The sequence below is a fragment of the Diadema antillarum genome, unplaced genomic scaffold (assembly GCF_040938485.1).
Source record: "Diadema antillarum isolate AM-2024a unplaced genomic scaffold, OU_Dant_1.0 seq00001520_RagTag, whole genome shotgun sequence".
NCBI lineage: Eukaryota > Metazoa > Echinodermata > Echinoidea > Diadematoida > Diadematidae > Diadema > Diadema antillarum.
Window position 1 is genome coordinate 512633 of NW_027272252.1, and position 24770 is coordinate 537402.

Consider the following 24770-nt stretch of genomic DNA (forward strand, 5'->3'; position numbering starts at 1 on the left):
GTAACAAGAGAAGATGACAGATACCATGCATCCAGAGTGGAAAATGATGACAGATGCAATGATGCCATGGTGGACGATGATGGCATATACCATGCAGCCAGATTGAAGGATGAGGACACATACCACGAAGCTAGAGTGGATGAGGATGACACATACCACAAGGCCAGAGTGGACGATGATAAGAGATGCTATGAAGCTAAAGCAGAAGATGATGACACATACCTTGATGCAATGGTGTTCATAGGCAATGAGAAAAACCATGATCCCATGGTGGAAGATGCTTTTCTTGACACTGTAGCTCCTGACCCCATTCTTGCTGAAGAGAAACATAGTGGGCCTTCAAGACCATTTTTGTGCTCTGTATGCGGAAAGAGTTTCAAGCGGAAGGACGGCCTTGTGGCACACGTCAGAATCCATACAGGCGAGAAGCCATTCCAATGCAAGGACTGCGGCAAAGCATTCACTGAACGCAGTACCCTTATCAAGCACAGCACAATTCACACCGGGGGGAAAAGGCCACAATTAAGAAACTATGTCACAGGGCAACCCAAAGATTACATGATGTTAGTAGATGATGATCAGTGGAACAATGCCAAAGTGGAAGATGATCCACGTCCCGTAATATCATGTGACCCCACTCTTGGTGGAAAGAGGAAGAGTATGCATGCAAGACGACACATGTGCACTTTGTGCAAGAAGAGGTTTAAGCGGAAAGAACACCTTGTGAGACACATCAGAATCCATACGGGCGAGAAGCCATACCATTGCAATTTCTGTGGCAAATCATTCTCTGACAAAAATCACTTTTACACCAGGCACCTCCCAACCCACACCAGGCAGAAAGGGTTGCAGTCAAGAGAAAATGTCAAAGGGCAATTGATAGATTACATGGTGTTATTAGATGATGACAAAAGCAACAATGCCAAAGTAGAAGAAGATCCTCTTTCTGCAGTATCTGACACCACTCTTGCTGGAAAGAGAAGTAGTAAACAAGCCAGACGACACATGTGTGCTTTGTGCAAGAAGAGGTTTAAACGGAAAGAACATCTTGTGAGACACATCAGAATCCATACAGGTGAGAAGCTGTACCATTGCAATTTCTGTGGCAAGGCATTCGCTGATAGAAATCACTTCTTCTCCAAGCACCTCCCAACTCACACCAGGCAGAAAGGGCAGCAGTTGACCCCTACCAGTACAGCACCGGTAGACATTAGTGCCCTATTTGCTGGAAGATGTTCCCCGAGCACTGCTGCTCAGTGACCTATGTCTGCTCTTGGGGAAAAGTACTATGGCTGCAAGGTGTGTGAGAAGAATTTCACTCGGTGGCACCACTGCCTGTGACTCGTGTAGGAAGTCCTTTGAGCACTTAGACCACCATGAAGACCACATGAAAACTCACTCCCAAGAGACTGACTAGTACTCTTTGCCCCAGTGTGGTATCTGATGGCAATGGTGCATGGACTTTACAGAATTAAATAGAGAGAAAATTGGAGACTATCAGGGTCTACCACAGAAGAGGTTTACAGATGCCTGACAGAATGAAAATGGTTTTGAAAGGTTCATAAAGGAAGATGTTATAACAAAGTATAAACCCTATCTCTGTCACAGCCTGAAGCCTGCCACAAGACTGCTCAGGTCAATTCAGTCAGCCCTGTTTTGATTGACAGATTATTCCAAAGGTTTAGATGCTACCACTGGCACTGTAAACTCATTCGTGATTGGCTGACATTGTAATAAAATTGTATCTATTGTGCTAAAAGCTTCACCACCATCAACCAATCAAGAAAGCCCTCTCACAGACAAAAAACTTTGTGGTTGCCTCATGTTTATTTGCATGTAGATTTCAAAGTAATGTGTTCAGTTCTGACATAGGCTTCATATGTGGCAAACCTGCGTGAATCTACACATGTGGAACTGTAATAAAAATCCTTGCATGTAAGAAAAAGTTTGTAGATATGGATGAATTTCCCTCTATTTTATAAAAGTCACATAGCAAAATATGAAGTGATTATAGGAATTTCATCATCATCAAATTCTGTGAAGGGATATATTTCCAGTATTATCGGCGTAGTGAATATCTTGACATGTACTGATAGATTGGATGGATACTTCACATCGACAGTGGAACGTGCTGTTCATCAGGCCTATACAGCAGTTGTAACAATTCACCAAGGGGTGCAATGGGTCTATACCTGGGGCCAACGGGGCAGGGCGTGTGGTGCAATAGAGTTTATAGCCTCCTGCCTTAAACTGCACAGTGTCAAAGCTGCTGTATTTTTGACTGTTTATCATGATGACATAATATACCATCATTATATTAATCTTAGTTCATTCAGGGTATATCATTTATAAAGAAAATGACTACAGCGATAGTTCAATTCTAACAGGAGAGCACAGAAAGTTGTAGTCGAGCATACTCAACTGGAGTGGATATGCGACCTGCCACAACAAAAGGATCTGAAAGTCGCTGACGGCTGAGCCAAGAAAATGGAGTTTGAAGCCAGATCATTAAAATCACTCAAAACCATAAAAATTCTGTTTTGGCATAATGTTGTTTTCGAATGTTTCGTCTACCATCTGCTGAAACTTTGAACCTAAATGATCAAAGGAAAGGCAAGAAATTGGCATGTTTCTGGGCCATGATTTTCCGACTTCAACAGAACAGAACCATGTCCGATGATTTGGATTTAGCGCCACAGGTGGACTCCACCTCCAGCATCGGGGGAGTGATGTTATTAGACAGTGCATGGCATCCTGGCTACTGATTGGTCATGCATAGATCGCTGGCGCTACATTTGAATGAACACTGCGGAGGTTGCTATGAGCAGAGTAGTGTAATGTCATTTTCAGAAAATCGACCTCCCTCAACTTTCAGATCCTTTTGTTGTAACAGGTCTCATATTGTAAAGACTGAATATTTCTAATGACAAATTTTACCCTTAGGTTATCATATCGTAACGGCAATATTACGGGATGTATTTTAATCTAAATTATATGCAGATAACAAAAGTCATATTTTCACTCTTGCATTTCCTCCTATGTCTGAAATTGCGCATAAACTTGTGAAATGGAAGCTGTAATTGCCACACACCTTAGTTCATAAGTCCCCCTTGACATCTGGTGTGATACGTGTATATCACTATCACAAAAAGGCATCGCCGCGATGTTGCACGACTTGTTATGCGTCCGCCATGAAGTGTTGCCAGGAGCATTATGTTTTCGGTGGTTGTCCGCCCTTCCGCCCATTCATAATCAATTTTGTGAACAGAAAAAAATTAGAAACTGGTTAAGGTATGCCAAGGACACTCAACATATGTATGTATGAGTCGACAAAGTTGTGCCTGTCAACTTTTGGATGTGTGTGTGCACGGTCTGAGGTCAACAGTTGAGATCACATTATCAAAATGTCTTTAATTCCCCCATATTTATGCAATATCTGAAGGTTTTTCTTGAAACTTAGTGTATTCATGTATTACCCGAGGGAGATTCTCCAAGGAAGTTTAAGGCCATTGGGGTCAAAGGCCAAAGGTCAACTGAAAAAATGCTAAGTTTTCATGTTTTTCCCCATATCTCGGAAATGGTTCAAGGTATTTTCATAAAATGTGGTACATACATGTATGCATGTTTTGCCTAACAACATTACAAATTCCCTCAAGGGTTTGGCCATGAGGTCAAAGAACAAGGGTCAAAGGTCAAGCTAAGCTGCAATAATTACACTCTCCTCCAAATCTTGGTAATTACTCATTATATAGACTTAATTAAACTTGGTATACAAGAGTTTTACAGCATAATATTTCCTCCACACCAATACATTTGAGTGTGTTTGTATGTTTGTGTTTGTGTTTTTTGTTTTTTGCCTACTGTGCTTCAAGTAAGTACATGTACAATGTAACTGTGTTTCTCATTTAAATAGTCTTGCCATCTACATTAAATAGAATTGTTTTTATTTTATCAAACATTTTTTTTTGTGTGTGGAATCTTTTATGTTATCTAATCACCTGATTACTTTGTCATTTATACCATACTTCTGTCATAAAAGATTTGATTATTATGTAAATGCAGAAATGGTTTGCAAACAACCAAACAAAACATGTGTACTGGCAGGTCATGCAGAAACATTAGTTTTCAGAGAACTTGCGTCAGAAATCATTCGGACATTATGATGCTATTAAATCCTATGTTTCAGTCTCAGTTTCACTTTACATGTATTACAATTCAATTCAACTCAAATTTTATTTCATTTTTCAACAAAAAAAGAATGTACATATCACTTTCTTAGGTATAGCAGAGAATATTTAAGCAAACGATGTTAAGTGAAAAGAGTATACAATTAGTGTGGAACCTTTAAATAATTATACATCGTCGTGAACACCAAAGTGATCAGAGTGAAGTAAACAGTACGCAAAATGAGAAAAGTGGTAGGACCCTCTGAAAAGACAACTGCATTTGTATTAACCTTGTTGAATGTGGATGCCTCTTGAAAAAGGACAGCAATAAAAAACAAAAACAAAAGTCTGGAAGCCCACTGCAAAGACAGAGCAACAAACAAACACAAATACATGTACACACAAATGAACATGAAATGAGACTGGGACTGCAATGACACTACACGATTGTACTAAAAGAGAAGCTATGAGACAAGACAAAATGAGACAAGACTAACATAAGCAGTAGAACAGACAAGAATGTTCAGCTGAGACATTGATCTCATATGTTGTATGTTATAAAAGAATTGTGGCACATGAAAAGAGCAAGGTAATTCATCATATTCAGTCAGTTAGAATATATTGTATGAAAACATTTAAGCATCACTATACAATTAAAACCAAAGAATAATTGCAATAGAATACTGATAATAAAAGACGTTTATATTGTGCAGCTACTACGTGTATGTCTACTACTGCGCATTACTAAGTGACATATTGTACATAATTCAATTATAGAATACATTTCTTCGTACAATGGCTTTTTAACATGACCTTTTATAATAAACTCATTAATTGTAGCCTCCTTGCCTTACAAACAAAGGGAGATTATTCCATAATTTTGGTGCAGTATACAAGAATGCACTGTCAACAAGAGTAGCTTTTGATTTCGTTGATGGATATTTCAGTAAAACAGAAATATAACATGTAATGTGGAATGCATTTTGAATGTGTTCGGAGACAAAAAGGTAGTGGCATATCAGGTCTGTTCCAATAAGATTTAAAGAACAGTTGTACATTTTTGTGATTTAAAGATAATGTTACAGACTTAAAAGCACTATACATGAATCCACACACTGACAGTTTGAGAAAACAATATATCATGGAGTTCAATATGTAATACATTGTATGATATAACTAACTTTCCTGAATTATGATACAGTGTACTGTAGAATTAAACCATTACGTGTATGTACATTTTGATAGCTTTTCATCACACGAACTGTGAAAATTGAGGGTCTCTGGAACTCACTGTAGTGTACATACGAGGACTTTCTACAGCTCAGTTTAAGTGGAGCACCATTCTAACAATCCAGTGGTCTCTGGTTCAAATCCAGATAGCATCCCATTTCTTTGCTCAATGTTACACCTAAGAAAACTATACATGTCTGATGTGTTTCCATTTGATTGCAGTTACACTATACAGTGTTTCTTTTGTGCGTGTAGGCCATCTGTCTCAATGACAAGCCCCTCCGATCATCTGTTTCAAATCTGTATGGGAGTGTACCCAATCCATGATAACCAGCCATTGTGGTGTTGCTCCTCTTATAGATCGATCTTTTTTCTTTCTTTCTTTCTTTCTTTCTTTCTTTTTTTTTTTGGGGGGGGGGTAATAAAATTGAATGATTTAGTAAGTAGAAAGGTTCACCTTGGCAAAAAAAAAAAAACAAGTACATGTATCAGTAACTTCATGTGTAAAGACAACAATGGCAGTCGACATAGAGTACTCCTATTGAAAGTCATTTTGTTTATTTAAAGGGAAAATAAACCCAGAGAGTAATGTGGATTGAGTAAAATCATTAACATTAGTACAAAGTAGAACACATCAGTGAAAGTTTGAGGAAAATCGGTCATCGATGCAAAAGTTATGAATTTCTAAAGTTTTGGTGTTGGAACCGCTGGATGAGGAGACTACTAGAGGTTATGACGTATGACTTGACTACAATATAAAAAAATATAAACGGAATTCCACAAACAATCACTTTTCTAGCAAAAAAAAAAGAAGAGTACTTGACTAACCGCTTTCAGAAAACGGGGGGAATAAAATCTAAGTGCTATACCTAACATGTCGGTATCAAGTTGATGGAATGTGTAATTTCCATGAAAAATGATTTTTTTTTTTTTAAATTGAATTCCCTTTATATTTTCTTTATATTGTAGTCCACTCATACGTCATAACCTCTATTAGTCTCCTGACCCAGCAGTTCCAACACCAAAACTTCAAAAAATTAATAACTTTTGCATCGATTGCCCGATTTCCCTCAAACTTTCACTGATGTGTTCTACTAATGTTACTGCTTGCACTCAATCTACATTGCTCTCTGGGTTTGAGTTTTCTTTAAGTAAAATTATTTCACTCTTCCAAAACACAGAGACTGGAGTGATAGACAATTATACACAGATTTCTCTCATACAATGTATCTTTGATAAGTATGATCTGATTGAGGGTAATAATTATTTTTCTTTTTTCCTTTAACCCAACCTTGTGAGTTGGAGTAACCTTAGCAATTTTCATTTGATTTGGAACAATATAATATATATATATATATATATATATATATATATATTTAAATATATATGTATATATGTATACATAATTTATATATAAAGGTAAAGTATGACTATCACATTTCAAAAGTTTGATACACTGTATAAGAATGTATTTATTATGAATATCCCATTTCTGATTCCTGTTGATGAGATGAGGTTAGATTGTGTAATACTTCACAAGATTGGCAGTATGGACGTTGCATTATCATGGATATATCATAGCATGGAACATTATGCCATTTAGATACTCGGTAATACAGTACATGTACACTGTATTATTGTTCTGTTAATAGATCCTGATGAAGGCCTGATGATTGGCCTAAAGCTTGATTAATTAAAAGGGAGAACAAGATCGATGGTCACGTCCGCCTCAAGTCTAATTTCTTTCACTATCACTCACAATGAGGCACTGCGTACGTTTGGGAAGGGAACAATCTCTCGCACTATATATATATATATATATATATATATATATATATATATATATATATAATGTGTGTGTGTGTGTGTATGTATACATATATATATAATATATATAATATATTTATAATCGAGACAATAATAGGGACAGAAGATGTCGCACGATGCCGCTGTTGTAAGCTTTTGACCTTGGGTCTTAGTCGTCTTTATTGTCTGTTTACACGAAATGAAATTGATATTTTGAGCATTACAGATCATATTATGTAACATAATACATTGAGTACAATTTCAGCATGAGTTAACAGCTTCAGAGCATACTGGCAACATATCTAGCAATTGGAAAACATTCAACAATGTATTACTGATATGTTTGTAGAAGCTACAAACAAAACTGTGAGGGATTGCATGTTATAGCTGAATATAATGATATTCACAAGATGTCAGTTACCCGTATGCGACATGCATAGCAGCAAGCAGTTCCCTACATATCATCAGAACACAATTTGTGACGGAATATTTCACTAATGAAATGTAAACAGCATTTTAAATTCAAATCGACATCAAGTAACAGTGGCTTGATTTTCAATAATTAACCTATTATATGATATTGAAAATTAAGGCATTGTTTCTTGATGCTTTCTGAATTTGAAATGCTGTTAGGCCTATAGTTATACATGTATACATAGTGCCTGTACAGTTAAAGTTCAAGTTAATTGTCCATTGAAAATAAAAAAAAACAAACAATAAATACAATGAAAACATCATAAATGGGGATAAAAGATATAAAAATATGTCACGACTGGTTTTGGTCAAGGCGAAAAGAGGAAAACAAACACGCAAAAAACAACAACATCAAACTATGCACAAAACTAATGCACATACCAGGGCTCTACACTAACGGTGACCCGGGCCCACCAAAAACGCACGTCGGGCCACCAAAAAAAGTCGGATGTTCGACAATCGGCTCCGTAAGATGCTGTAATAAATGTGAAATGTTTGCTTTTGATTCTGGAAATAATAACCATAATATTCAACTCCGTATGATACTAAAATAGATGTCGGATGTTTGCTTATACTTTTGGAAATGAATAACGGTAAGATTCAGCTCCGTATGGTGCTACAATTAATGTCAGATATTTGATTTTGCGTTTGGAAATGAATAAGGATAACATTCATTCCGGATGATGCTGAAATAAATGTCGAATGTTTACTTTGACGTTCGGGAATGAATACTTACAATATTCAACTCCGTATACTAGTAAATGTTTGATGATTGATTTACAATCAGAATGAATAACGGTTACTTCCGGCTCTTTACAATGCTAAAAAAAGCCGGATGTTTACAAATGTCTGTTACGTAACGTAAGTTTTGACCACCTAAATAGGCATTAACTGCTTAATAGGCTTATAGATTATTATAAATTTCATAATAATCTATAAGCTAGCCCATTTGCAAAATCTTATAGAACTCAGAATAACGTTAAGATGATTGAATTTTCTATTCATTTATTTCAGACATGGGTATACACATATTAATACAGTAATACTTAATATTTATTTTTTCTATGTTTACTAGGACCGATTTAGTTTTTCTTATGTTTTCCTTGATCTTTTTTTCGGGCCACCAGATTTTACTTTCGGGCCACCAAAAAATAGAAATCAATGATTTTGGTGGTCTGATCGGACCACCAAAAATAAAAGTTAGTGTGGAGCCCTGCATCATGCATATTCATGTTAAAGGGTGTCAACAGGAAAGAACAATAATCCTTGTGAATCACTGCCCCCTATATAGTAAACATAGGCCTATAGGCCTTATAGTATACATTGTGAAGCATGTATAGAAAAGTAGAGAGCTTTAGAGAGAGACAGAGATAAATAGAATAGAAGAACCTGCCAAGAGACATTAATTGCAACTAATTGCAACATCAAGATAATTCTAATTGGGAATGTAAATTCACAAATGTTAGTTTCTTATCAAAACTATTCAAAAAAGGTTTCATTTTCACATCAAATGGTATTTCTTTATTGATGGACTTTAGAAAAATCACCTGTATTCCAAGAGATATTTTGTTCTAACATATCGGATATATATGTGTGTGTGTGTGTCTGTGTGTCTGTGCCTGTATGTGTATATTAATGAAAATATAATAACTGCCCCCTCCCCCCTCCCCTCCCCCCTTCCAGCGCCCTTGGAAAGTAACATAGATGCACTTGGCATCCATGGCATGGGCGTCACCAGGGGGGGTGCGTTGGGTGCGAACGCACCCCCCTTCAGACTAAAAAAAAAAAAAAAAAAAAAAAAAAATTCAGTCTGCGAGCGACCTCAACGCCGGACACTAAATGATTATTATTTTTTCTTATATTGTTTTTTTTTTGACATTTTGCATCGGGGACAAAAACAAAAACAAAAAAATCGTGCGCAAAAGCAATTCGCACCCCTGGTTCTGGCAGCACTGATTTTATACATAATTTTCTACTAGTACAAGTGTATTCTATACAGTGTTGACTATATACATAGATTTTGCACATCCTTCCCATACTTGGTCACTTCGACGCCACCTCGCTGGTCATACCTCCCCCAGTCATGAACATAAACCGACACCCTTGACTACCAGTGGCGGATCCAGGGGGAGGTGCGCACCGGGCGTCCCCCCCCCCCCGCCCCCTCTTAATTTCCAAAGCGAAAAAGTATAGCAAAATGGCAGTTTTTGGACTATAAAATGTCAACATTTTCAATCTCGCTCGCTGGCATTTAGTCGTAATGCCATTCTCCTGATGTTGCTGCCAGTAATTGCCGGCAGTTCCACCCGGTGCGCCCCCCCCCCCCTTACTGCAAAGAATATAGCTACAAACGGCAGTTTTGAGACTGTAAAATGTCACAATTTTCAAGCTCGCTCGCTCCGCTCGCTCGCATTTGAATTCTCCTAATATTGCTGCCAGTAATTGCCAGCAGTTGCGCCCGGTGCGCCCCCTCAATTTCGAAAGCAAAAAAAAAAATATAAAACGGCAGTTTTGGGACTGTAAAATGTCAAAATTTTCAAGCTCGCTCGCATTTAATCTTTATGCAATTCCCCTGATGTTACTGCCAGTAATGTCTGCAGTTGCGCCCGGTGCGCCCCCGCCCCCCCTTAATTTCCAAAGCGAAAAAATATAGCTACAAACGGCAGTTTTTCTACTGTAAAATGTCAAAATTTTCAAGCTCGCTCTCTTCGCTCGCTCGCATTGAATCGTTATGCAATTCACCTGATGTTGCTGCCAGTAATTGCCAGCAGTTGTGCCCGGTGGCATGCGCTCCACCCCCCCCCCCCTTAATTTCCAAAGCGAAAAAATATGGCTAAGAACGGCAGTTTTTGGACTGTAAAATGTAAAATTTTCAAGCTCGCTCGCATTTAATCGTTATGCAATTCACCTGATGTTGCTGCCAGTAATTGCCAGCAGTTCCGCCCCCCTCCCTTTATTTCCAAAGCGAAAAAATATGGCTAAGAATGGCAGTTTTTGGACTGTAAAATGTAAAATTTTCAAACTCGCTCTCTTCGCTCGCTCGCATTTAATCTTTATGCCTTTCTCCTGATGTTACTGCCAGTAATTGTGTGCAGTTGCGCCCGGCGCACCCCCCCCCCCTTAATTTCCAAAGTGAAAAAATGATTACAAACGGCAGTTTTTCTACTGTAAAATGTCAAAATTTTCAAGCTCGCTCTCTTCGCTCGCTCGCATTGAATCATTATATGCAATTCACCTGATGTTGCTGCCAGTAATTGCCAGCAGTTGTGCCCGGTGGCATGCGCTCCACCCCCCTTAATTTCCAAAGCGAAATAATATGGCTAAGAACGGCAGTTTTTGGACTGTAAAATGTAAAATATTCAAGCTCGCTCGCATTTAATCGTTATGCAATTCACCTGATGTTGCTGCCAGTAATTGCCAGCAGTTCCGCCCGGTGCGCCCCCCTCCCTTAATTTCCAAAGCGAAAACATATGGCTATAAGAACGGCAGTTTTTGGACTGTGAAATGTAAAATTTTCAAGCTCGCTCGCATTTAATCGTATGCAATTCACCTGATGTTGCTGCCAGTAATTGCCAGCAGTTCCGCCCCCCTCCCTTTATTTCCAAAGCGAAAAAATATGGCTAAGAACGGCAGTTTTTGGACTGTAAAATGTAAAATTTTCAAGCTCGCTCTCTTCGCTCGCTCGCATTTAATCTTTATGCCTTTCTCTTGATGTTACTGCCAGTAATTGTCTTCAGTTGCGCCCGGCGCACCCCCCACCCTTAATTTCCAAAGTGAAAAAATGATTACAAACGGCAGTTTTTCTACTGTAAAATGTCAAAATTTTCAAGCTCGCTCTCTTCGCTCGCTCGCATTGAATCATCATATGCAATTCACCTGATGTTGCTGCCAGTAATTGCCAGCAGTTGTGCCCGGTGGCATGCGCTCCACCCCCCTTAATTTCCAAAGCGAAATAATATGGCTAAGAACGGCAGTTTTTGGACTGTAAAACGTAAAATTTTCAAGCTCGCTCGCATTTAATCGTTATGCAATTCACCTGATGTTGCTGCCAGTAATTGCCAGCAGTTCCGCCCGGTGCGCCCCCCTCCCTTAATTTCCAAAGCGAAAAAATATGGCTATAAGAACGGCAGTTTTTGGACTGTGAAATGTAACATTTTTAAGCTCGCTGTCTTCGCTCGAGCGCATTTAATCTTTATGCAATTCCCCTGATGTTACTGCCAGTAATTGTCTGCAGTTGCGCCCGGTGGCCCCCCCCCCCCCCTTAATTTCCAAAGCGAAAAAATATAGCTACAAACGGCAGTTTTTCTACTGTGAAATGTCAAAATTTTCAAGCTCGCTCTCTTCGCTCGCTCGCATTGAATCGTCATGCAATTCACCTGATGTTGCTGCCAGTAATTGCCAGCAGTTCCGCCGGTGGCATGCGCTCCACCCCCCCTTAATTTCCAAAGCGAAAAAATATGGCTAAGAACGAAGTTTTTGGACTGTAAAATGTAAAATTTCCAAGCTCGCTCGCATTTAATCGTTATGCAATTCACCTGATGTTGCTGCCAGTAATTGCCAGCAGTTCCGCCCGGTGCGCCCCCCTCCCTTAATTTCCAAAGCGAAAAAATATGGCTAGGAACGGCAGTTTTTGGACTGTAAAATGTAAAATTTTCAAGCTCGCTCTCTTCGCTCGCTCGCATTTAATCGTTATGCAATTCACCTGATGCTGCTGCCAGTAATTGCCAGCAGTTCCGCCCGGTGCGCCCCCCCCCCCCCCCTCTCCCTTGATTTCCAAAGCGAAAAAATATGGCTAAGAACGGCAGCTTTTGGACTGTAAAATGTAAAATTTTCAAGCTCGCTCGCATTTATTCGTCATGCAGTTCACCTGATGTTACTGCCAGTAATTGCCAGCAGTTCCGCCCGGTGCGCCCCCTCCCTTTATTGCCAAAGCGAAATAATATAGCAACAAACTGCAGTTTTTTTGTTTGTTTTTTTTTTTACTGTGAAAATGTCAAAATATTCAAGCTCACACGCTCCGCTCGCTCGCATTTAATTGTTATGCCTTTCTCCTGATGTTGCTGCCAGTAATTGCCGGCAGTTGCGCCCGGTGCGCCCTCCTCCCCCCCCCCCCCCCCCCCCCCCCCCTCTTTATTTCCAAAGCGAAAAAATATAGCTCCAAGTGGTAGTTTTTTTACTGTAAAAGATGAAATCCTAGCTACGCCGGTGCCCTTTCCCCGCTTGGTTTCCCTCAACAACAGTAAAAGTCTAGGGATTGAGAGCTTCCTATATTCCAAATGTCGGTCCAAAAAAAAATCTCGTTACATTAGGGTCAAAACGCACCCCCCTTGAAAAAAAGCTGGTGACGCCCCTGCATGGGAACAGGGAGGTGAGACTCGCCTTTCTGATTGTACCCAAAAGTCCACGTGGTGGTAAAAGAAGGCGGCGCGGTGACTTCCGGTAGCGCAGCATTGGTTATCTCCAGTTTATCTCGTTACGCAATAGAGAGAACAGAAGTGAGCTGAACAGCGCTACAGAATTGAAGACTGCCGCACCAAACGGAGATGAGAACGCTAAATCTGCCTGTCATACAAATGTCCTTGACATTTTATCCGCATGAAGAACTGACACCAAACTGATGGACGGTAAATACTGTTCATTTTTTTAGATGGTCTTCAGTTATGATGAGGAGATGTTATTTGTCAGTATTGTTACGTGACTGCTAGTACATGAAAAGATGTAGGAAACCCTAGCGGCCCAGTGCTTATTTTGTGATAGCACCACGTATAGGTTTTCGTGTACTGTAGGCCCAGTTTTAAATCGTATCCTCGGTCAAATAGTATTACTATTAGTAAACGTATACGGTAAAATTGTACGGTAATTTGATCTCTATTGCCAGCTAGTACTCTGCTGCGCATTTAACACAAACTAGCAGTTATAACATAGATTTAGAATATAAATCAAATGCATTTTGAAAGAAAAGTGGCAATAGCTGAAGGAGCTCTGCTCTGCGCACAGTTTTCTGTACATGATGATGCGATGAGCTGTGGAGATGACAAATTCACTTCTCTGTATGCACCGAGATATGACAACCGTTGGCATGGCATGATGTGATTTTGTTTGAAGCTAGCTCGTCATGAGCAGGAAAGGGCTAAGATGTTTAAGCTAAAATTGCCACTTTTCTGCCAAATGCTTTTCTTTTGAGCCTTCCTGTTGGAGCGAAGCAGACTTGTATATATTATATTCTTGGTAATCTTGTGACTTTGTGTCAAGTGTAGTCTGGTCTAGATCTAAATGTTTTTGTTTTTGTTTTTGTTTTCAAACTACAGGTTACAATGGCATTGCCATATTCAGAGAATAATGGTGATATTGATCAGAAGATGATTGTCAAGATCAAAGAAGAGCCTGATTGGGGTAAGTTAAGACTAGTACTGGTGAAAAAAGAAGAAGAATAAATGAAATGGTGGAAAGAAGTGGCTCTGGTTCTGTTGACTTTTTAAGTTTTCCAGCATTCTATGGTTACTTTGAAATACCCCGTAGTGTTACAATCATCTCTGAAATTTGGACTTAATGAAGCTGTTGCTGAAAAAGTGAAAATGTTCATAGTGTGGAAATTTCTGCACATTTTGCACAACCATAAACTATTGCAAAAATAAAAGCATGCAAATATTTTTGCTGGTCTATGTTCCAGTGATTAACAGCAGAATTAAAAACATGCATACAGCAATATTCAACTAACCCAGCCAAGTGCAAAAATTACACAAAACGTTCTTTTTATTTTACAGTTAATATTTAGTTTACAGTTTTAATTAGAACTCTAATACTCATGGGACTGTAACAGTAGCAATAGCTTAAAATTGCTGGTAAGTACTCATCTTGTAAGTGCTATCACCACTTCTGATATAAAGTAGTGTTAATGGCAATGATGGTATCAGATGTGATGTTGTAATTGAAAATTACATTTTTGGTAGCAACAACTAAAGTGCAAATTCTGTACTTGTCAGATACCAAAACTGAAAAGGTACAATGTATGTAGAAGTGCTTTGGCAGGTCAGAAAGGGCAAATTTGCTCACCTGAATCTAAACATCTTTTTTAGAATTGCATTTGTAGATTATCTTCTCCTGAAGAAATTAACATTTTGTATAGACCATTATTCTTGGAGCTATTTGCTATGAATATTCCATTTTACATAATCAGGTATATAATAGAAGGGTTTCTACTTTGGAAGATATTCCTCATCAATGTTGAGCCACATTAAATCTAGAATTTATAATTCCCATACCTTCTTATCTCTTACATGGGGAAGAAATACTAATATGGCAGTGAAAATTCCCTGACATAAATGTATAGTCTCTGCCATTACTTAGCTGTTGCGAGAGAGACACTTCATAAAGACAGCAGAGAAACAGAATCAGAAGTATGACGTTTGCCCTTATTATCCTTGCAGAATCCATAATGGCAAGTTTACCGTAATATCAAAGGTTGTCATGTTGCCATTTTCAGTTTTCTTTTTGTCTTTATTTTGACACTTGAAAAGCTAGTTCAGCTGAACCTGTTTTGAGATTCTCCAATTCTTATACATTTTGGGCATAATCCAGCAGGTATCTGAGGACAATGTGTTCGCATACACAATTGCTTTGCACTGTCCGATTATCATGCCATACTTTATGACATTCTCTCGATAGAAAAAAAAAAACCCACTGAAAACTAGAAAAGCACTCTGAGAGCGCAGACCTCCGCCAAGCATGCAGCTCATTTTACACCACTGATCTTGTTCTTCCATAGAGATGTCAGTGATTTCCACCCATACGTACTTCCGGCATTGTGTGCTGAAAGTCACCCGATTTCCCAGTATAGAAGCCTTTGTTATGTCATAAACCCTCAGCTGCACGGCGCGCCTCGCCCTTGCAGAAACTAGAGCAAGCACTTAAGTGAGCGCATGCAAACCTCAAATACGCGCAGCCTGAACTCCCGAGTTCATTCACCCTACCTGCCAAAATATCAAAAATCCTTCATAAATTCCCCCAAAATTCTCGGATCACTACCAGAAGTTAATCGTTTGTTATTTGGGTCATTCTCAACCTTTCCTGCAAGTTTCATCCCAATCTGTTAACTACTTTTTGAGTTATTTTGCACACAGACAAACTAACTAACTAACTATTCCAACTAACAAACTAACCAACGGTAACGAAAACATAACCTCCTCCCTTGGCGAAGGTAATAAATGTCGAGTATGGAGACGTTGTGGTTGTACAGTTGTAGGGAAGTGTGTTATTGTATTTTTGAGGCATTCAATATTTAAATATTCTCTCATCAGGAGACTATCCTGACAGCAGTGCTGAGGTGATGGTTGTCGTGAAGATTGAACCAGATGCATTGGCTGATTGTGAAGCTGCGTCAGAGTCAACTCCAGACAATGCAGAGAGCTGTGGAGATTCAGAATCCAGTGCCATGACGGTAGCAGGGGAGCATTCGCAGTCCGAAGGTACTTAGGCCATCAATTCTATTAAAGTGGAAATTTTCACACATTTTGTGCAACCAGAAACTAGTGCAAAAAATAAAAGCACACAAATATTTTTGCTTGCCATTCATTCCAGTAGTTAATGTCTCATTTCCACGGAATTTAAAACACACAAAATTCATCTTACAGAGCCGAAGGCAAGAAATTACTCACATGGAAATATCCACTTTTACAGTACTCTCGTATTCCTGTATCTTACATCTTTGACTTTGAAGGATGCAAGACACAATTGGCTTGGAGGCAAAGCACAAGTGTATGTTTTCTATGTGAAGTATAATATTTGTTCTCACTACATCAAGTGATTACATAATAGCACAATCTATTGCGAAAAACTGACCTGATGCTTTTCTGAAGAGCATTAACCCGTTGAGGACGAGTCCTGGGTATACTGGGTCAGGTGTCTATGGGAAATGCGTGTTGTAGCCAAATCAGTCCATACTCGGTGGGTTAACTGATTCTAATTACCATGTGTAGAGCTGAAAGTCAATTGGCAGATTGAATTGAAAGATGATGATGATGAGGAGGATGATGATGATGACTGGAAAGTGATGTTGATAAAGGCTACATGTACTGAGTGAGATGCAAACTTTTGGTCTTGACATTTCAAATTCTTTATATGGTGCCCAAGGCCATACCCTGAGGTGCAGCATTGTTAAGCGCCATCTAGTGTTCATAAGATGCACAGTTGGCACACTCAAGTTCAAATTCTACTGGATGCTTATGTCTTTGGATGAGATCTTTATAGCCATGGTGTCTCTATTAAGGTTACTGTGTTTAACTGGATATTTGGCAGTGCTAAGGTACAAGTTGTATACTAATGGCAGTGCCCTTTGATAGATCAAATTTCCCACTGATGGGAATACTAATATCATTATTTGGCTGTTACCCACAATATGTGACCCTGCACCTCAAAACAAACAAAAAGTCGCCAGACATGAATTTTTAGTTAAGACCATATTCTGAAAGAGCAGACTTAAAGCTTTAAAATGATGTATAACTCAAATCAAATGGACTCTCCTAACCTATCTAAATATTGGAAAGAAAGCACAAACTCCGGAAAAGTGTGAACTGAGAAAAGAGGCTCTGAAGTACAGTGTCTATTCAAGCGCTTAATCTTTACCAAACCGTGCTGGCTGTGAGATGAATGGGACAAAAAAACAGGAAGTAAACCACCAGAGTAACAACAATGAAGGGATTATTAGATTAAACTGAAATTAAGCATGCCTCATTAACACATTCTGTTTATGATTAATGCCAACTTTCAAAGCAGTAGCACTATCCTTTCAAAAGTTATTAGAGTTGAAAGTGAAGAGTGTGGACAAGGTTTTTCAGAAATGAAAAAGGGATTCCAAAGACACACCTAATCACACTATTCTACCAAAAATGCTCAAGATAAACTGCTAAAAAAAACACACTTTCCTGCCCGTTTTATGACACCAAAGTTTAGCATAATGTAAAAGAAGACCCGCTCTTTCAGAAAATATGAAAAAGTCAAGTTCGACTAGGTTGACCCATTTCACTTATTTTCAGTCCTCACGCAAGATCAGTGTGTGCGACTTTATGTTCGTTTTGAGGTGCACAGTCACATATAGTCTTCATTGTGACATAATCATGCATTCCTTTGCTAATTACTTTCATTTCATTGTGCAAACAAATGTGTTATGTTTCTAAATTGTGTCTCCTTTAGTGGATTAAATGCATGTTTGTTGAGCTATGTCTGCAATAAAGATGTCTGATAAAGATATCCTCTCCCCCTTATCTTTTTTGTCTCCTCCATCTAAATGGGCCAACAGCTGCCAAACTACAGACAGCCAATGGGCCGGGATGTACCTCCTCTCATCATCAGGAAAGAGAGCATGTAATCTACCAAGGCCAGACTGTCCCATACTGTGACATCTCCATCAGAGAGGATGACGGGAAGACTGAAGTAAGGGCAAAAAGGTTTTCAAAGTGTAGCGTTTGCTGTAAGGTCCTCTGTGGAGATAGCTTGTGTCCAGACAGCAGTGGTACATCTTCCAGTCATCTTTTGTGCAATGTTTGCAAAGCCTCCGACATCTTGCATGAGCCAAAGTTAGCACAAGATATTTCAAGAGCAACCCCAAAAGTCACAATTTCTAGCTTACCTGAAAGCAAAAAATGGGATGATGTGCTGAATAGTGTGAAGAGGGAACCAAAGAAGTCACAAAAAACTGAGAGTAAGAGGCAATCACGAAAGAAACATAAAACATGTGACAAGGGAACGAGAAAGGTCAAGATGAAAATGATGGATTGCAAAGGGACAGCAGATGATGACAGATACTACGAAACAAAAGTGGAAGGTGATTCTCCTTCCAGGGTATCTTCTGATCCCACTCTATCTGGAAAGACATATACGAGGTCGGTTAGACCATACATGTGTTCTGTGTGCGGGAAGAGGTTCAAGCGGAAGGACCACCTTCTGACGCACAGCAGAATTCACACGGGGGAGAAGCCTTACGCCTGCGAGTACTGCAGCAAGGCGTTCTCGGACAGCAGCAGCTTCATCAAGCACCGTGCAATGCACTCCAGGCAGAAAGGGCTACAGTTGGACCCCAGCGAGAATGACACCAGTAGGCACCAGTGCCCCACTTGCCAGAAGATTTTCACCCAGCACTGCACTTTGGTGATCCACATGAGAACGCACACAGGGGAAAAACCCTACTTATGTGAAGTTTGTCAGAAGAGTTTCACTCGCGGGCACCACTTAAAGATTCATCAGCGGCTCCACACTGGGGAGAGGCCATTCAAATGTGACGAGTGTGGGAAGACCTTTCTGCGCTTAGATCACCTCAAAGGACACATGAAAACTCACTCCAACAAACAAGCTTGCCATGTTTACCCCGACATGGTCTCTGCTGGCAAAGGAACCAGGAGACGCACAAAAATTCAGAGGACAGGAAAATCTGGACTAGCGAGGTCTGCCACAGAGGGGCAAAGAAAAGTATGAAAGAATGTTGTAAATGTTATAGGATGAAAGTGTCCCAACATAGTGTCAAAAAAAAAATGCAAACACCTCCTTGTGAGTTGTTGGTTTGTTTGTTTTTTTGCACTGAAGCATCAGAGAGCTATCACTATAGATTGAAGGCAAGTAAATCAGAAGCAGCTTTCTTGGCCACCACCCAACTCTTTAAAATTTTTGTTTACTTGTTTTTTTCTTACTCATTCCAAACTGCCCATTGGCCCTCCTAACTGTTTCATGTTACGTGATACTAAATCAAACATTTTTCAACTCTTATGTATTTATTTTTCTAATATGTATACATGTTTATCATCATTGATTTTATTACAACTCTATTGATTGATTCAGTCAGTTTGATTTTTATGCAGGATGCGACTTTTGAAGTGAATACAGTGAACTCCCATTAAAACGAAGTCCTTGGGATCGGCTGTTTTCCTTTGTTATATCTGAATCATATCCAAACAGATAAACAATAGAAAAACATAGAGAAGGTACTGTTTGGACCTGAGTTTTTACTTCCGTGCTACCGGAATTTCGTTATAACGAGAGTGCACTGTAACAAAGCGTGTACAGTAATCAAATGAGCTTGATGTAATGTGGGGCTTTGAATTTCCCAATTGCATTGTGGTTAATGTAGACATACAGTGTATGAAAACTTTTTGGTGAAGCTTGAAATTCTTACAAATTAGCTGCTTTTTTACTGGATAAAGCTTGTGAGTTTCTTCCAAGATCTCTTCTTTTTCTTGAAGTTACCAGAGCTGTTATTTTTATGCCTCCGCAACGAAGTGGCCGGAGGCATTATGTTTTCGGGTCGTCCGTCCGTCCGTCCGTCCGTCCGTCCGTACGTCCGTCCGTCCCGTTTTGTTTTTGTCGATATCTCAAGAACCGCGTGGTGGTTTTACATCAAACTTGGTATGAGGGTATATCCTTGGGGGATAATACTTTGTGTGGATTTTAGGGTCACAGGGTCAAAGGTCAAAGGTCACAGGTTATTTTGTGAAAAAAAATTGAAATTTCATGTTTTTCTCTGATATCTCGCAAATGGTTCAAGGTATCTTCATGGAACTTAGTATATATGCTTGTACCGATGGGCAGTGATTATCTAGGGAAGTTGGGGGTCATGGGTCAAGGGGTCAAAGGTCAAGGTCAACTCCTCAAAATATCACTACTTTCCTTATATTTATGCAATGAATGAAGGTTGTTTTTATGCCTCCGCCACGACGTGGTGCCGGAGGCATTATGTTTTCGGGTTGTCCGTCTGTCCGTCCGTCCGTCCGTCCGTCCGTCCGTCCTTCCGTCCTTCCGTCTGTCCGTAATGAATTTTGTGGACAGGGTAACTACCAAAACCTTTTGAGGTATCCTAATGAAACTTGGCATGTATGTGTATTAGGGGGTGAAGTTGTGCCTATCAACTTTTGGGTGCACATGCTCAAGGTCAAAGGTCAAAAGGTCAAGGTCAAATGCTTAAAATTTTACTATTTCCCCCATATCTATGCAATGCCTGAAGATATTTTCTTGAAACTTAGTGTATACATGTACTACCCAATTAAGATTCTCTGGTGAAAGTTTGGGGTCATGAGGTCAAAAGGTCAAAGGTCAAAAGGTCAAGTAAAATGTTAAAATTTCACTTTTTTCTCTGTATCTTGGAAATTGTTCAAGGTATCTTCATGGAACATAGTGTATATGCATCTACTGACTGGCAGTGGTTATCTAGGGAATTTAGGGTTCATGGGGTCAAAGGTCAGGGGTCTAAGGTCAAGGGCAATACTTCAAAATCTTACTATTTTCCTTATATTTATGCAATGCCAGCAGGATATTTTTTTTTTTAAAACTTGATGTATGCATGTCTAACCCAATAGAGATTCTCTGGGATTTTTTTTTTTGCCAAGAAGGTCAAAGGTCAAAAGGTCAAAGATCAAGTGAACGTGCTGAACTTACTTTTTTCTCCATATCTCGGAAGTGGCTCAAGTTATCTTGAAACTTAGTACATGCTGAATTTATGTATGTTCTGCGTGACAGTGCTTCTCTTATAAATCAAAGGCCAGATGAAAATGATAACAATTTACTGTTCAATACAGAAATTGCGCTTTTTCTCCATACCTTGAAAATTACTCAGTGCATAAACTTATGAAATGGTCAAAGTCAAGTTAAAGTTCTTAAATCCCCAAATACATGCTCTCCTATTCATCCAATTAAACATAGGTCAAGGAAGGTAAACATTCAATACATTTGTGACAAACATGTCATTTTAATATTTTGCCAATTTTGTGAAAATGTAATCACACATTGTCCACATGTACTATAGACCTATTAGGAGAATCATGCATTATGGCGGAGGCATACCAGTCGCCATAGCGACATTTCTAGTTATTGTTTATATCAATGATTTTTGCAGATCATCTGACATACTCTCATTTATACTTTTTGCTGATAACTCAAATGTTTTCCTTTCCCATCAAGACTGAGTTACTTTAATAGACACCATCAACTCTGAATTGAAAAAAAAATGACTCATTGGATAAGAGCTAATAAATTATCACTCAATCTTCAAAAAACTGAGTATGAATTATGCTATTTAGTAAATCCATAGAAACATTAAGCACAGATCTTATTTTTGATGACACTTGATTAGAACATGTATCCCACATAAAATTCCTTGGTATTACAGTGGATGATAAACTTTCATGGAGGCCTTATATCATTAACATTTAAAGCCCAAACAAAGTTCTGGTACGCCTGCAAAAGTTGTCAAATTTCGCTCCCAAATGTGAGCGTATACTTAGGAAATGTGCAGGATAACGATGTTATTACAAGATATTCGATGGGTAACGACGAAAATGCGAAATATTAACCAAAAAGGTTTAGTGTCAGTACTTACCCGAACGGGGTCAGGCTACACTCGGACTCGGGGATAACTCGGCTTCGCTTTGACGGCGGGATGAGTTGTAATGGTTGTCCCTCTGGATTGTACAGTGTTGTCCTATGGGAGCGGCCTGTATAAACTAGCGCTTCTTGTTCTGGCTACTCGCAGTAATCATCCGAGTTGTTACAATGCGCGCATCAAAAACCTCTTTTCCGCGCATGCAAAATTATAGTGCGCCTATCAAGCACCTCTAAAACAATCAAAGGCGCTTGATAAACAACAACAAAAACTCCAAAGATCGCGCGTCTCAGCAACTGAGGACCGCGCGCTGTCATTTTTGTTTTGTTTTGTACAGGATTACGTTAGCACGCACTTTCCTGTCCATTCAGTTAGGCGTCATTTGGTATTATGCAGTGGCCAGTAGAATGTGGCGATCACTTTAATGCGTGTGAATTGTCTGAAGTAGGGTCGAATTTTTCCCGAGACCGAGTTAGTCTGGAGCCTTCTGGAATAAAAGTCGGTTTTCCTACTATTATTATTTTTGTCAAAATACTCCAAACCGACTCATCATTCCGGCAAACTGCGTCAGCCAGGTAAGTTTCTTAGTGGACTCTTTCGATATATTGCAAGCAAAAATGAAATGGTGCTAGACGGGTTCTCAAGCACTTACCGAAACTTAGTTTTCACTTTAAGTAAAATAATTTCACGTAATATCGGTATTATCAACAGACTTAAAGGACAAGTCCACCTTCGTATACATTTGGATTGAATGAATGCAACAATATTAGTAGAACACATCAGTGAAAGTTTTGGGAAAATCGGACAATCCGTTCAAAAGTTACGAATTTTTAGCTCACCTGAGCCAAAGGCTCAAGTGAGCTATTGCGATCGCCCTTCGTCCGGCGTCCGGCGTCCGTCGTCCGTCGTCCGTCGTCCGTCGTGCGTCGTGCGTAAACTTTTTACATTTTCATCTTCTTCTTGAAAACCCCAAGACCGATTTTCATCAAACTTGGCAGGTAGCATCCCTAGGGGGTTAGGAACTCAATTTGTTAAAATGGGCACCATGCCCCACCCAGGGGGCCCCCAGGGGGGCCCAAACCCCCCAAAATTAAGGAATCTGTAAAAATCTTCTTCTCTAGAACCAGAAGTGATAGAGCTAAGTTAATACTATGAGTTAGTACATTGATGACTATAGTTTCAAGTTTGTTCATGGCAGAATCAGGGGTGCCCCCGTTGGGACCCAGGGGAGGGGGGTGGGGAAGGGTTCTAATGGGGCCTAAATTGTACATTTTCATCTTCTTCTTGAGAACCCCATGACCCATTTTCACCAAACTTGGCAGGTAGCATCCCTAGGGGGTTAGGAACTCAATTTGTTAAAATGGGCACCATGCCCCACCCAGGGGGCCCCCAGGGGGCCCAAACCCCCCAAAATTAAGGAATCCGCAAAAATCTTCTTCTCTAGAACCAGAAGTGATAGAGCTAAGTTAATACTATGAGTTAGTACATTGATGACTGTAGTTTCAAGTTTGTTCATGGCAGAATCAGGGGTGCCCCCCTTGGGACCCAGGGGAGGGGGTGAGGAGGGGTCCTTATGGGGCCTGAATTGTACATTTTTATCTTCTTCTTTAGAACCCCATGACCCATTTTCACCAAACTTGGCAGGTAGCATCCCTAGGGGGTTAGGATCTCAATTTGTTAAAATGGGCACCATGCCCCACCCAGGGGGCCCCCAGGGGTCCCAAACCCCCCAAATGAAGGAATCTTTATAAATCTTCTCTAGAATCAGAAGTTATAGAGCTGAGATAATACTATGAGTGAGTGCATTAATGACTGTAGTTTCAAGTTTGTTCATAGGAGATCCAGGGGTGCCCCTTTTGGGTAGGGGGGGGGGGGGGGTGGTTGGAAGGGTCCAAATGGGGGCCTGAATTGTACATTTTCATCTTCCTCCTGAAAACCTCATGATGGATTTTTGTCAAACTTGGCAGGTAGCATCCCTAGGGGGTCAGGATCTCAATTTATCAAAATGGGCACCATGCCCCACCCAGAGGGCCCCGGGGGCCCCAATCCCCCCAAATTAAGGAATCTTAAAAAAATTGGGCCCTTATTGTACATTTTCATCTTCTACTTGAGACTGCCTGGTCAAATTTTGGTAGAGCTGTGAATAAGATTAGTGACCGCGTGAAAGGTGAACTTGCGATACTCAGGTGAGCGCTAGACCCGCGGGTCTCTTGTTGAAGTATCTGGACAGTCACTGCTGGATGAGAAGACTGCTACAGTGTATGATGTCATATGTGTACAATGACAAAGAAAATAAAAAGAGAATTTCACAAAACCTCACTTTTTGACTAAAGTGCACATTTCTTCAACTTGTTACTGACATATGTTAAGGGTAATATTATTCCCCCTGCCTTCTGAAAGAGAAGTCAAGTGTTCCTTTGTTATGCGAGAAAAGTCAAAATAGGTTGAATTTTCTTTAATCATTCTTTATAATTATCATTGTACACATTTGACATCACAAGCTATAGTAGTCTTCTCATCCAGCCTTGAGTGAGCAGAAACTTTAAAAATTCATAACTTTTGAATGGATTGTCCGATTTTCCTCAAACTCTCACTGATATGTTCTCCTAATATTGCTGCATTCACTCAACCTACATGTCTATGAAGGTGAACTTGTCCTTTCATACCATTGTCATCTTTGTTAATATTGTATTTTTCTTTAATATTACCTTATCTTAATTACAGAATTTTAGCAT

At 39.6% G+C, this 24770-nt stretch overlaps 1 protein-coding gene across 1 annotated transcript in view; it reads left to right on the forward strand.

The window, feature by feature from the left end:
* The window catches only part of LOC139710301 (uncharacterized), a 32917-nt gene extending 13775 nt beyond the window's left edge, over positions 1–19142 (forward strand). The window contains exons 11-14 of the mRNA XM_071622228.1: positions 329–472; positions 716–1192; positions 15974–16141; positions 17971–19142. Of these exons, the coding sequence (XP_071478329.1) occupies positions 329–472; positions 716–1192; positions 15974–16141; positions 17971–19142 (1961 nt within the window). The remainder of the gene's footprint in view (positions 1–328; positions 473–715; positions 1193–15973; positions 16142–17970) is intronic.
* The last annotated feature ends 5628 nt before the right edge of the window (positions 19143–24770 follow it).